The following is a 14,925-nucleotide window of genomic DNA, read 5'->3' as shown; positions in this document are numbered from 1 at the left end:
AAGGAATACTTAATTCTAGAGTTATGAAAACAGTAAAATAAGAATGCATGTGAAAGCACTTTGTAAATGTAAATCATTATATAAAAGACAGCAGAGTGAACAGCCAACTACTACTAATGAACTGAATTTGCTGGTTTTTTTTTTTTTTTTTTTCAGTGTAACAGTATTCATTCTTTTTGCACAACACCCGGTTTTTTTTTTTTTTTAAATTCAAAGTTCATGAGATATTCAAGGTAGATTAGAACAGGATTAGATTTGTTGTGTTTTTTTTTAAAGGAGTTACGTGCCAAGAAGAATAGGAAATTTGAATGCTTCAATGGGGGCTATTTTGAAGATTTGTGATAAATTTAAAACAGCAGAGGAAAACAAATATTGATGCTAATTTGAAGCGAAGAAACAGCTTTCAGTGGTGACAAGAAATAGCAATGAACCTCTTATCTGAAAGAAGATAGACCTTCCTGGTAAAGCTCTTCGGACACAAAGGGTTGGCTATCACAAGTTCTCTTATGATATCTCTCAGAGAATTCTGTTTATGGCCAAACAATTTAATCTTCTAGGGATAGATTTATAGGTATGTTCTTTTTACTCTTTTCATATGACAGATTCTCGATTTAATCAGATTCTTCCTGTATCTTCCAGTGCTCTTTCTACTAATGCATTATCTTCCCCCTCCCCAACTCAAGAGATACGGTGAATATTAATGATCCATCTTTCCATCTGTCTAAGATATGCCCCAAAGTGTCCTGGGGTTCAACTAGCATCTCAGTGGAGAAAGACCACTTCTCTGACCTTGGTCTGACAAGAAGCAAGAAATGAAAAATGGTCCCCTATCCATCTACTGTGGATTCTCGTGATGGAGCAATGGTATTCCACTTTAGGGACAGAAAATCAGCAAGGTTATTTGACTTATTCCAGGTCATACAGCTGTTAAGTGACAAACGTATAGAAAACTGTTTACTATGTCACAATCAAATTCTATTTTAGACGACTGAAAGAGGCATAATACTTGCCCCAGTTTCTAAAAGGTATCATCACACATCTTCCCTTCTTTTTTTCCCTACCAAAGAAGAATTTCATACCTATATATAAATTCACAGCGCAAAATGATGGAGTGAACCATTTGTCGTGTTTGTTCATTATAGTCAACATTTAGAGTGTTAGACCAAACAGAAGTGATAAGCTGTTCACTTCCCACAACAGTAACAGCAGAGAGTAAAACAAACTTACAGTCAGCGCCAAAGGTGTAAGCATTAGGCCATCACAAGTATCTGCATGTACACCTCAGAGCAGCTGCAGGTAAATGATCTGACAAGGTCAAATTCAACTGAACAACAAAACCACCAATGGGGCTGGAGTTTAAGTTGCTAGACCAGTTAGGAAAAAAAATATGGGAAGACAACCAGCTATATTGCAGAAGCCCTGGTTTTCAGAACTCTTTAATTTTAATGACGATTTTTTTCTAGGCTAATACAAATAATGCAAAATGAAAAGCATTTTATAAGGGAGAAGCCAATGCCTCATGAACAAAGCAGACAAAATTTTAAAAGTTTAACTGAGTCACAGAAGGTAAGCTCTGCCAACTCACCACACAAAGTGGTGACTCAAAGACAAGTCTAAATCTATTATCATTTCAATATATTCACAGTACTTAGTTTAAAAAAACAAATTTATATAAGAAGTTTAACTTAAAATTTTAATTTAAAAAACCTGTGAAACCAATAAATTATATAACAAATTGTATAATAATAAATGATGTAGTTATATAATATACATTATATGTAATAAATTATAAAATAGAAATATTTAAATTATAAATTAAATTTAAATATAATTTTAAAAATTATAAACGATATATAATCATACATAATATAAATTTAAGCTTATATATTATGCATAAGAAGTTATATATGAAACACAGAAATACAAAATACATATATATAAAGTTTCACTTAAAAGAATTTCAGTTTCTTTAATCTTCAACATTACTCTGAGGCTATTCATGCTTTTTGTAGGAAAATACTAAGTTTATTCTCCTCTGACATTTATATTATTACCTAAGCAATATCAGTGTTCATATAAATCATTAATATAATCTTAACCCACATTTTTCATACTTTATAAATAGACATGGTTGTGTTTATATGCATCGTTTTAAAGCTGTGACTTATTCTGAGACTTCTACAAATAAACTATGCAGCTACATTTAAAAACTAGAACATGCCTTACTATAGTTCCTTTATTCTAAGATACCCAAATTTTAAGACATTCCATCAATTTAAGAACAGCTTCATGGGGGGAAAAGAATCCCATTAAATGTTCACATGGATTTTAATATACATCCCTATTCCAAAAGGGTTGAAATAAAAAAAGAGAGACTGTAATTAAAGAAATACATTATTTAGAGAGAGAGGATACAGCAGAAGAGGTAGACCTCATAATATGGAGACTGTTTTCCTGGGTTCGATTCTGGGCTCCTCCACTTCCTGGGTGACCTGGGGCATCTTTCTTAGCCTCTCTGTACCTCATTTTGGGAGGCACTAAAATCTGTACCTCTGTACCTCTCTGTTCCCCTCTTTGGGGAAAAAAGAAGACAATGTGGATGACTGCTACCCAAGGTTGTTAGGGGTACTCCAAAAAACCTCAACACCACAAGTGTGATGCAAGGATTTGTTAAACAAAAACAGTTATCACCAACACCACCGGTGCCCTTATTATAGTCAGACGCAGATAATTTCTAATTCAACACACTAGTAAAACAGGGTAACTCAAGTAAATATTTACTGACGATGGAATGAGTGCTTAATACTATGCTAGATGTTTAGAAGTAAAGGTCAAAAGTAAACCAATTATAGAACCATGGTGGTACTCTCTAGAGACAGAGTAGAGAACGGTTTTTGAATCAGAGGGTCTGTGGTGACCAGGTATCAGGATAGCTACAAGCCCTCTGAAAAGAGATGCAAAAAATATATTAACACGTGCATTTTTCTGGGGTGCTATCTTTTGATTCTCAAAAGGCCTGGGATTAAATAAATAAACAAAAGTTAAGAGCCATCTGCCTCAGGTAGTAATACCACATTGAAAGGTAAACATACCAAAGTTTAATTTTATTAATATATCTGTATATTCTCGATGCTTTTGTTCAATTGTAAATGGATTCAGTTACTTTGACAGGAATCCATACTTCCTGCTTCCTGAAGTTTCTTAAACTGCAAACAAGATGCTGTAAGGAACCCAAATCCTGGGCTAGAAGAAACTCCTCCTTTTTTTCTTCATCTTCTAGACATGCCAGCAAAGGAACCTGCTTGCTTTATAAATTTCCAAGTGCATCTGTACCGGGGAGCTAGTCAGCTTCCAAACCTCCTGGGAAAACAATGGCTTCCAGGATGAGTCATGCCAAGGCTTCCTTCCTGTACAATGGCTGCTATTGCTGGAAGATGAGGGACAGCTGCTGCCCAAGCCATTGGCAACCTTGTGAGTAATTAAAGACTGATCCTGGAAGCCATTACTGAAAACACTGGAAAGAAAATGAACTATGTTTTGCACTTACTTGAAATGTCTTGTGCATTCACTCTTTCAATATACCACAGGCTATGATTATGTCAAAGTCTTAGATAACACAGTATTGAGGAAAGGCCATAGATTCTGGAATCAGGCAGTCCTGGGTTCCAGTCTGCTTCTACTACTTTCTATCTGGGTGACCATGGGAAAGTTACTTAACCTCTCTAGACCCTAGTTTCCTCAGAGGTGAAATTACGTCCAGTCTTTAGGGGACTATTGACGTGCTAAACTGACAAAAAAACATGCCAGTATCCACAGTGGTGTCTGCATATCATTCCTTTCCCACATCCATTTATGAATTACTCATCACAATAATAATCGACCACAAAAAATTGTCATTGATTTTAACTATTTTGCCTTCACAAGCAATTTTCTAACTTCTCACGAACTACTTCTAGATCACACAGCATTACTGGGATTATCAGTATTCCTAACAAAGGTTGTTATGCAACATGGAGGCAAACAAAAATCACAAGTACTCAAAGTCATCACCAGTGACTTATCTCCCACCTCTCCAACTATTTTCAGCTATGCAAGTTGCCAATTGCTCCCAAGTCAATTTAAGAAACAGTGCAAATGTGAAACTGAGAATATTTTGTTATGGTACCAGTATTTATATAACACCTAAGATATTCACTGTATGTTAGGATATTATGTTTTTTAAAAACATGGAACCTGACATTGCATATGAAAGCAAAGTTTTTTGGTTACTAGATTCCTATAAATATGTCTATAAATGTATATTTGCCTAGATAAGCATCCAGTTGGGGGAGGAAAAATTTAAGCTCCAATGTACACCAAAGTCTCCATACACTGTCTCTCTTCTCAGAAAAACTTGCCCCATTCTAAAGGAAGAATGGAGGCTTGGAGAACTCCAAGAATGACTCACCAAAGGAAAAAAAAGAATAACTCACGCAAGGATCGAAGTTTCTGAAGCCATAGTGCATGCTCTTTTCCTTGGATCTACTTATGCAAACAAAGCCTACGCCAGGGGTCAGAGGAGAGAGAAAGAAAGTAAATATGGCATTAACTTGCCATTGAGGTCTTTTACTAGAATTTATGTGAAATTAAAGTAGAATAAATGAATCTATAATTTCTTTTCTCTCTTGTCAAATAAATATTGTTCGAGGTAGCATCCATGGAGTTTTACTTTATCTGTAGCCATCGTTAACAAAGGATTATCATACCAAGGTTTAAGCTGGTACAAAGTCAATGTTTCTCAAATAAGATCAACACGTGTCCCTCATATTTGATCTAACTCATCTTTCCTGGAAGGTGCATGCCTCCCCTCATGGCCCTGATCTCTGACAGGCTACTGTAAGCAGGTAAGAAAAAAGTAAGCAGGAGAATTCACAAACTTTTTGTATTGGCCTTGACTGAGGTGGGCCTGGGTGGTTTTTGCTTATGACATCAAGAATGCTGCTTTTAGGGGCACCTGGGTGGCTCAGTGGGTTAAAGCCTCTGCCTTTGGCTCGGGTCATGATCCCGGGGTCCTGGGATCAAGCCCCACATGGGGCTCTCTGCTTAGCAGGGAGCATGCTTCCCCCTCTCTCTCTGCCTGCCTCTCTGTCTACTTATGATCTCTGTCAAAATAAAATCTTAAAAAATAAAATAAAATAAAATAAAATAAAAAAGAAGAATGCTACTTTTAATTTTAGTCAATATTAGTTACCATTCACCCGTAACCACAATATTTTCCCCTTCTCCCTGCTTTGCACCCAGTAGGTCTACCACAAGCCTCGGAGTACTCAAATGAAAGAAAGATTAGTGTCTGGCATTATCGACAGCATTCACTAACCACTCTCAAAGTGGTAAGGTAATAGAGTACTCTTGGGTACTATAAGGCTAATTAGTTTAGACTAAAATAGACCCCCTGTCCTCAGTGCATGCGAGGAAAACCAGAGAGTCAATTCAGAGCAGGGACTACAGAACCAGACTGGCTGGATTCAAAGCCCCCTCCGCCTCTGGGTTCTTGGGCAAGTTCCATCTCTGTTCCAGTTTCCTCATCTGCAGAATGCAAGTAATAGCATTTAATTCCCAGGCTTGTTGTGGGGGCTAAATGAAGTCTGTAGCAGAACACGCGTGGCACACAAGGATTAATTATTGTAAATTCTAAATCTTAAGTGCTATGAACTGTTAGCTACTGATTTGAATTTAAATACAAAGAATGAATTAAAACTACATGCTTTGCCTGTGAAATATGTTTACAAAATGACTATAAATCGGGCATACTGGTAAAACTTGAACAGTATGTATTTCCCAATCAGTAAGGTCTTAGTTCCAGGAGGGGAGGGTGTCAACTCACACCTAAAACACTTCAGCTTGGAAAAAGGAAACAGGCTACCTTGTTCATTTTTGAGAGAAAATCATGCAGGTAGAGACTACAAATGAAGAAGAGAGAACCTCATGCAGAGAGCTGCTAGCTGTGCTTCCAATTTCTCAAGTTGGAAGGGCACCTGCCATGCCTCAGGGACCCTGCCTGAGCGAGAAGAAATCAGGGGAGGGGAGACTAACCCAAAAGCGGACTGTTACCATTTGATGAACAGTCAATTTGGCACAATTGCTGAATCATTCTGTCTGCTGTAAATAAAACAGATTTTGAAGAGATGAAGAAACTGGTAGAACACTGCAGAAAAGATCACAGCCGCCAAAGCCCAAAATAAGTCAGTCCCAGCAATTTGACAGTATATATAGAAAGAGGGAATGGTAGTTACCAGCTATTCTATTAGAGGGAGAAAATGACAGTCTTAGAAGCAGCCTGATGAGAAGAATTTAAGAAGAAATAAAAAACTTAAGATGGAAGGCCTAAGACCAAGGTAAAAAGTAACGCAACCACCAAGAGAGGCAAAGGTTGGAGGAAAATGAACAGTTTTTAGTAAAAAGAATTAGTGCTCTTTGGAGAAAATGGCTGATTTCAGGTCTGGAGTAGGAAATGGACAAGGTAAGCTTAAAGTATCTTGTGCCAGAAAGCAAGGAAGGTATCAGAGACTACTGGGGTCTTGTAAAAAGTATAGAGTAGATAAGGACAACTTGTGGGTCCAAAAGAATATTGACTGCAATGGTTTGAAACACATAAATTGAGATCCAAAAATTCTTATAATACTTGAAAAAGGAAAACTCATTGATTATCATGGGAGATTGTTAGGGTACCAAATCATTACTCAGAAAATTGATAAAAGGAAAAAAATTAAGCCCTTCCTTTTTTTCCTACACAATCTGAATTTCAGGAGACCCAAACAGTTCATGAGGGTAAGTCCTTTACAGATAGAATACCCAAATAATAAATGCAAGAGAAATGATAGATTTCGATCATCACCATTCTGCAATCCCTAATGAAATGGATCTAGACTACAACCGTCTATGGATATTACAGTCATTAGGTGAAAGGTAGAAAGGTAAGAACCCACTAACCAATCTTAACGTCTCAAAAAGAGACACATGCAGATATCATGTGTCTTGTGGTTGTGATACAACAGATTTTAACAGCACCACCTACAAAGTATGCTTGCCTCTGAACCTAAACCTAATCAGGCCTCAATTCTAACTGCCATATTATAGGAGACATGGGAATTGAGAAACAAGCTACATGACACAAGTGAGAATTTAGCCCCGAAAATGGACCATTCTACCAGACAAATGACCTGTACTCTCTTTCTCCATCAAATCAATGGCATGAAAAAAAGTAGGGAAGGAGGACTATTATAAAATAATATAGATTTAAAAACCTAACAACCAAGGGCGCCTGGGTAGTTCAGTCAGTTGCGTGGTTCAGTCAGTTAAGCAGCTGCCTCGGGCTCGGGTCATGATCCCAGTGTCCTGGGATCAAGTCCCACATCGGGCTCCCTGCTCAGTGGAGAGCCTGCTTCTCCCTCTCCTTCTGCCTGCTCCTCTGCCTACTTGTACTCTCTATCTCTCTGTCAAATAAATAAAACCTTTTAAAAAATTATTAATATTAAAAAACAAAAAAACCCCTAACAACCAAATACAATATGTGGACCCTGTTTGATTCCTGATTCCGACGAATCATAAGTAAAAAGAGATCTCTGTGAATATGGGAATCATATTAAGAAATCATTGTTAAGAAACACCTGGGTGGCTCAGTCGATTAAGCATCTGCCTTTGGCTCAGGTCATGATCCAGGGGTCCTGGGATTGAGCCCCATGTCTGGGGTTCCCTGCATAGCAGGGAGTCTGTTTCCCCCTCTCCCTCTGTCCTGCCCCTGCTCGGTTTGTCTCCCTCTCTCAAATAAATAAATAAATAAAATCTTTTTAAAAATCATTGTTACTATTTTTAGGCATGAAAAACATAGAAGTCATTGGGTTTGGTTTTCGTTTTTGTTTTTAAAGAAAAAAGTTCTTATCAGAGATATAAACGAACACATTTATGAGTGAGATAATAGGATATTTAGGATTTTGCCTTAAAATATACCAGCCCCCACAAAAAAAGTGAGGAAGAGAAATAAATGAAACAAGACTAGCAAAAAGTTAGTAAGTGTTGAAGGCTAAGTGTTTATCACACTATTTCTCATAATCTCCATAACACAATTTTTATTAAAGAATGACTAAAGGGTTTTGGTGGGAATTCAAGCTGTGCCCTATCTTACCACTCTTTTAGAAGGTAGCTAGGGTCCTCCCACCAAGTGAAATGTGGTCATTCCCCACTTAGTCCAAAGAGTGCAGAGTCTTAATCAGTTTGCATTTTGAATTCAGTATGATTAGAAGTGACAACACCAAGGCACACAGGAGTTCTGCAGTATTAACCAAATGTCAGCTTAATTCTTCCCAGTAAGAGACAGCCTACAAGGCACCTGGGTTGGGCAACATAACCTACAAAGAGCTTACTTGATGACAGTTGATGTCTGATTGTCCAGATTTGTGAGAGCCGAAGGCAGCATGGACGAGTGCCACAAGTATTCCTAAATTAAATCTTGGTCAATACAGAAATTGCAAGCCTTCTTACCAACTTGTGTAATATCTAGAGCTGCCTTTTTTTTTTTTTAACCAGTGGTAATAAATTTGTGTTTATTTGTTCCCATAATCACTCAGCTATAATCTGGAGGTGCAGGCCATATAATATAAAACTAAAAGTCCACAGAGGGATCTAAGCCATGATTGTTTGCACAAGCACCACTGATCTAATGAAAGGGCTAACCAGGTGACCCCAGATGCTCACAGGTCACCAGCTAGTTTGGTACATATTTCACCTATTTTTCTCTTTCCTATGTAACCCTTCTGTTACGGACTGAATGTCTCAATTCCTTCAAAATTCATATGTTGCAGTTCTACTCCCTACTGTGGCGGTATTTGGAGAGGGAGCCTTTGCGAGGTACTCAGAGGTAGACTTGGTCATGAGGCTAGGCTTCCATGAAGGAATTAGTGGAGTTACAGGAAAAGGAAGAGAGGGAGATCTCTCTTTCCATCCATGTGCATTGAGGAATGGCCATGTGAGGGTATAGTGAGAAGGCAAGCCAGGAAGAGATCTCTCATCAGAAACCAAGTCTGCTGGCCCATTGATCTTGGACTGTCAGGCCTCCAGAAGTGTGAGAAAATAAATTTCTATTATTTAAGCCACCCAGTCTATGGTATTTTGTGACAGCAGTCTGAGCAGACTAATACAGGTACATATTCCACCTGTTGTTGTCATTTTTTAATTTCTTTCAAACGCTTCCTATCTCTGTTAAGGAAAGGTCCAAAATCGCAACGGTGGTTCCAAAGCCAAAGGGAGGGGAAATAGTTGAAAAGTATGGGTTTCCAACATTGGGAAATTTGACAATCTTTCCCCAATAAAAAACTGGCCATGTACTTACAAAATGTATTTTGAATGTCCCCAAGGAATACAGTATTAGGATCAAAGAAGGGTTAATGAAGTATGTATTATTTGAAGTAACCACATTCAGAATAATTAAGAAGAGCAAATATGTATATTGGCAAGGCACACATCATCATCCCAGGCAGCAAGAAACACAAGCCTTTATGCAGATGAACACAAAGATCTATTTATACAGAAACCTTCAGCAATTCCCGTCACAGATTGCCTGGCTGCCCTCATGTCTTCAGTATTCTGTGCCATGAAAAAGTAACTGTCAAGGATAATAGGAACACGATTTGACCTACTTTTCCCTAGATTCTTGCAAAGTCTATAACTCTGGTTCTTGTGTTTATTTAGCTAACACATCTTTGGGACACATCTTACTTTCTTTGCAGACAATCTGTATGCCCCACGTTAAGGTCACTTGTGGTCAATTCCTTAACTCCACTGGTCATGGACTTTAAGAAGTCCTACATCCAGCTAATCCTCAGAATATCTGTCTGAGGCAGATCATGCCCACCCAGCCATCCCTACATTGGAAGGAAGAGGAGAAACACAACCTGGAGAGGCTGAAGACCTATACCAATTCATACCCTTCTTGCCCAAAGGAAGCCACACCGAAACACATGTTTTTCCCCAACACTCACGTTTCCACAAGCCTATCTTTGTAAGGGCCATAGGTCCTCCAATAAGGTCTCCTTTTAAAGCAGGCAACCTAGACTTCAATTTATTGCAGCCCCCTCCCCCAAAGTCCACATTGTTGCAGCTTCTCAGCAAAGCCTGCTTAATGGTGACAAATTCTAAAGAACTGAGTAGAATCTACCAAAGTTTGCCCCAAAGCCCTGGTGGGCAGGGAAACCCGAGGGTCAGTCCCTTGGCCTGAGGCCCCAGCCCGGTCTCCTGAGCGGCTTGTGAAAGGTCCCAGGAGAAAATCAGCAGGCCATCCCGCTTCACAAACAAAACATGTCCGACCTGCTCAGGCCATTAAATGCGTTTAGAGGCACAACCAGGGACACTCCCTCACCAGGAAATCATATCTGAACACACCATCAGGAAGTCAATATTTAAGATTTGGCGGGGTGGAGGGCGTGCACCCTCCTGCTCAAGGGGGCGTCACCAAGTACCAAGTGCTGGAGACTCCAGCACCCAGGAGCTAGAAGCTCGCCTGGGGAACTTCCAACTCCTGTGTCTCCACTTCGTCGGTGGTGGTGGTGGCAGCGGCGGTCAGAACCAGACCCGACGCCCGAAGCTTGCCACGGGGCGTTCCAAACAAGCTCACGCGTCTCGCGCCTCCTGCAAACTGGGCTCCCGTTTGTGGGGCCTGAGGCTTGCTGCCGAGACAGGGCTGCCCGACAGTTAGGTCCGGGACACCTGCAGCTTCCCCTCTGGGGAGAGGCAAACGGCCCTCCTTCCGGGGATGCCCACGTCCCGCCGCTCTAAATCCAGGTGCCCCTGGGTTAAGTCAGGTGCACCTGGGGGAAGGGGAAGTCGTTGCTCACCCGGGGCGCACCCCCCCGGACCCCGCCATCCCGGGACCCCGCACGAGGGCGCCCCTTCCGCCACCTCCCCAACTTCCAGGTGCCCCTTCTGCGGCCCAGGAGGGTGGGCGCAGGCTCCACGTGTGCGCCGTCCGTGCCCACTCGGGCCGGACGGGTCCGGGCCACTCACCCGGGCCCCAGCGGCGCTCCGCTTCCTCCGTAGCGTGAGCCCGCTCCGCAGCAGCGCCGGCAGGTCCCTCAGCCGCGGCCGTGGCGGCGCCAGCGGCTGTTCGCGCTCCTGCTCGCGGGCACTGGGGCTGCGGCGCAGGGCGCCGTCCGCCGCCGCCACGGCCGCAGCCGCGGCCAGGGCCGGGCTCTCGCACGGTGGCTGCATCTTCACGGAGCCCACGGCCATCCTCATGCCCTGACGGCGGCTGCGGCGCCGGCAGCTCGTCTCCCCCGCGCTCGCCTCCGCGCGCCGTCCGCGCCTTCGCCAGGCAGCGAGAGGGCGCGACTGCGGCTCGGGCGCGGGGCGCGCTGCCAGCCGCTGCCCATTGGCGCGCGCCGCGGCCCCCGGCAGGCTCGGCCCCGCGCACCTCCCCCTCTCCGCCCAGGTGCGCCGGGCCCCGCCCCGCCCCGCCCCGCCCCCTCCGGCGGCTCACCTCCGCCCGCCGCCGGGCCCCCCCTCGGCCACTCCCGGAACCCAAGAGGAAGAGGGTGGGACACATTGGGCACCCGCTCATCCACAGGTGCGGGATTCCCAGAACCTCCACCAACCCACTCTACTGCCCATCCCACCCCCACCCCCACCCCCAATTTCCTTGAGGCTGAAGAGTCTCCTCCACCGCCTTTTACCTAACAGCCTGGGTTGACTTGGACTTCCACCGTGTGAACTGGGAAGTCTGGGACACGCCTCCCTCTTCCAGTCCCTCCTTGCTTTTTGCACAATCCAGACCCAAACCATAATCGCTATTCCTCAAAAACGGTTTTTGCCCAAGAACTTCAGAACAGGCTCTATAGTCTGGTACAGGTCAAACACCGTTGAGATAGACTTGCCTCTACTCTTTGGCACGTTCATCGCTAAAGAGTAAGGGGAGAAAACTTTGGTTGGCTATGATAGGCGTATGGCAAAGAGATGCAAGTCTGGTGACCTGAAGGTGAATCTCAGTTAACGTGTTGGAACCTGACCTTCCCTGAAAGCCTGATGCATGTGGTGAATGTGCTTGGTAAACTGCATAGGCCTACCGTACCGTGGTGTGAATCATTGTTTACACCATCCCAGGAGCTAGGAATAGTGGAGCATCCGGAGCGAAACTATTCCAGCAGGGCCTCACAATCCAGACAACCCCAAATCGTCACATCCCCCCACAGTCTGTCTTCAACAAGAGCCAGCTGGGGCTTTTACTCCTTACCAGTAGGACACTGGGGCCTCATCTTCGCCCAAGACTTGTTAAAATCGAGTAAGTTTATTCCTGTTTAAAAAAAAAAAAAAAAAAAAAGAATTGACAAGAAAGGATTACAGGTAAGAGCTCTCAGTTGGTTTAACTACTGTACCCTCAGCCCCTCTCATTATAGATGCTTGGCCATAATATGGGGAAATAGGCCACATTAGGAAAAAACAGAACGACCTGTGATCTCTGCCCTCAAGGAACTTAAGACTTTTTTTGCCCAGAAAAACACAATAGAAAAACAAAGATATTGCCTTGTACTCTTTGTAATTGCCAAGAGAGTATGGATAATGAACATTCCAGACCATAGAAGTGAGAAATGTTTCTGGCCTGGGATGGGAAAAAAAAAAAAAAAAAAAAAAGTCAACAAAGAGAGTTTGAGTTGTGCTGTAAGGTCAAGAGTTGAAGATTGAATCATGCAGAAAGGAAGGTAAGGATCCTTTAGGTAAGGAGGAAAAACATGAGAATAACACCAAGGCACCGAACCTATTGGGCACTGACCACATCATACTGCTGAGAGAAAAGGATAGCACAATGGAGAAGCAGGGAAAAAATATCAGAATGGATGCTGGTCAGACACTGCAGAAGGCCTTAAATCCTGTCAATTTCAGGTGTGTGTGTTTACTGGAAAGAGCTCTGCAGTGAACTCCATAGTCCGTTCCCATTTCCAAATACCTATCACATATATTTATTCCAGGCTGAAATTCCCCTTGTGTTATCATGTAAGGCTATACCAGTTTATATAACGCTTAAGGTAATCAGTCATTGTCTGGAGCACCCTGTACTCCAAACTTTCCCCTGAAATACCAACTACAGGTCCACTAGACATTTAGTCCTGGTCCAGAAGAGGTCCTCCAAGACACTTTTGGTCAACAGAACTCTGTTATGGCTTGTGCCAAATCACCCCCTGGTAATTTTGAATTATACCATTAGCCTACTCTGCTCCAAAATAGAACACCGGTGTTCTTGCATCCCAGTTTCTCAGTCCTCCCATTCTTCCACATAGCTTCTCAGTGTAAGATCAAGGAGCTGAGACTTCAGCCAGTGGATTGTATGGCACTGATCAAGAGTCTAAAACTCAAAAAAAAAAAAAGAGAGTCTAAAACTCAATATCCCTAAGGGCCTTTGGAAAGCTGGCTTGGGTTACAGTGATAAAGGTTAATTGCCATACAGCCATAGTATAAGGCAGACAATAGGGAATGTAGAAATGTGTAAACAGAAGAGCTATGCCACTGCTTAGCTAAATCAAGCCATGTCTCAACCTGGGACCTTTGTACTTGCCATGCCCTCTGTCTGGTATACTCTTCCTCTGCAACGTGAAGCAACAGAACTTCCTGCAATGGTGGAAATGGTCTCTATCTGTTTTGTAGCTGGTGGTCACATGTGGCTTCTGAGCACTTGACATGTAGCTAGTGTGTTTGAAAAACTGAATTTTTAATTTTAATTTGATTTTAATTAATATAAATTTAGTTAGCCACAGATGGCTCTAGGCTACCCTATTGGAAAGCAAGGTTCTAAAAATCCATGTTTCCCTTCCTGTATATTCCTTTTTTTTTTTTTTTTTTTTGAACTAAAATGCCCATTTCAGGGAGGCCTTCCACAACCATGTGATTTAAAAGTAGAGCCCTTCCCAATCGCTCCTTTTTCTATCTCCTTCTAAGCTTCCACAGAGCTTACTGCCACCCAAGATTCCTTACATTTTACTTGCTCATTTCATCTATTATCTGCTTTTCCACAACAAGAATGTACCTGTTACAAGGACCTGATTTTTGTTCCTTTTGTTCAGTATCGAGAACATATTAGTTGAAGAATTTTTCCATATATGAGAACTCAGTTTTTCAAAAGGAGCTTAATCTGGATTTTTACAGAAAAGCCTCCCAATTTTGCAATATTGGAAGTTTCAAAAACAAAACAAACAAACAAAAAACCATGTAAATCCTATCTGTGTCAACATCACCCAAGTCAAAGAGCCATTCAGTACCAGAGCCAATTTTTAGGAGAATGACAATCATTAAGGCTAAAGTTTATGGAAATACCCATGGTAAGAAAACACAAGTTTTATTGGCTATTTGCAGTGAGGGGGAAATTGGAGACTGGGAAGATAATGCCAACATTCAACTAGCTACAAAGAAATGAGGGTCTGAATTAGTGGGGTCAGTGGATGCTGGGGGAGGTGAGATGTGAGACATTGCAAAGAAAGATCCTCTGGCATAACATGTGTTAGGAGGAGAAGAAAAGTATTTCAGGTGGCGTCGCCCATTGTGTTTTACAACGATGACCAGCTCTGGACCTTGTATTCCCCAAGACTTTTTCTGCAATATGATCTCTCTACTCCCCCATGACTAGACAGGGTTTCTTCCTCCGTTCCCTTCATCTTGGCCTAGCCCTGTGACCACTGTGGCCCATGGAATACGGTAGAAATAACAGTGCCTGCTCCAGAGGTAGCCCTTAATCGACCTGGAGTGCTCGCTCTTGGGATGCTCTCACTCAGAGGCCGGCTTCCTTGCTGTCAGGAGCCCAAGCCTCTTGGAGAGGCCACGTGGAGGTGCTCTGGCAGCTGAGTTCTCCTCCAACAACCAACATCAAGGGCTGGCCAGGTGTAAGCCATTTTGGACACGCAGTCCAACTGAGTC

General features: G+C 42.4%; 1 protein-coding gene across 2 annotated transcripts in view; it reads right to left on the bottom strand.

Moving 5' to 3' along the window:
- RAPGEF5 (Rap guanine nucleotide exchange factor 5) overlaps positions 1–11,324 on the bottom strand; it is a 225,989-nt gene extending 214,665 nt beyond the window's left edge. For both annotated transcript variants that reach the window (XM_046020444.1, XM_046020445.1), the window contains exon 1: positions 11,035–11,324. In XM_046020444.1, coding sequence (XP_045876400.1) covers positions 11,035–11,265 — 231 coding nt within the window. In that variant the 5' untranslated portion in view covers positions 11,266–11,324. The remainder of the gene's footprint in view (positions 1–11,034) is intronic.
- Between the last annotated feature and the right edge of the window lie 3,601 nt (positions 11,325–14,925).

This window comes from Meles meles, chromosome 10 (genome assembly GCF_922984935.1).
Source record: "Meles meles chromosome 10, mMelMel3.1 paternal haplotype, whole genome shotgun sequence".
In the NCBI taxonomy this organism is placed as follows: domain Eukaryota; kingdom Metazoa; phylum Chordata; class Mammalia; order Carnivora; family Mustelidae; genus Meles; species Meles meles.
The sequence above is the reverse complement of the archived record's forward strand: the minus strand, read 5'-3'. Positions and strand labels throughout refer to the sequence as shown.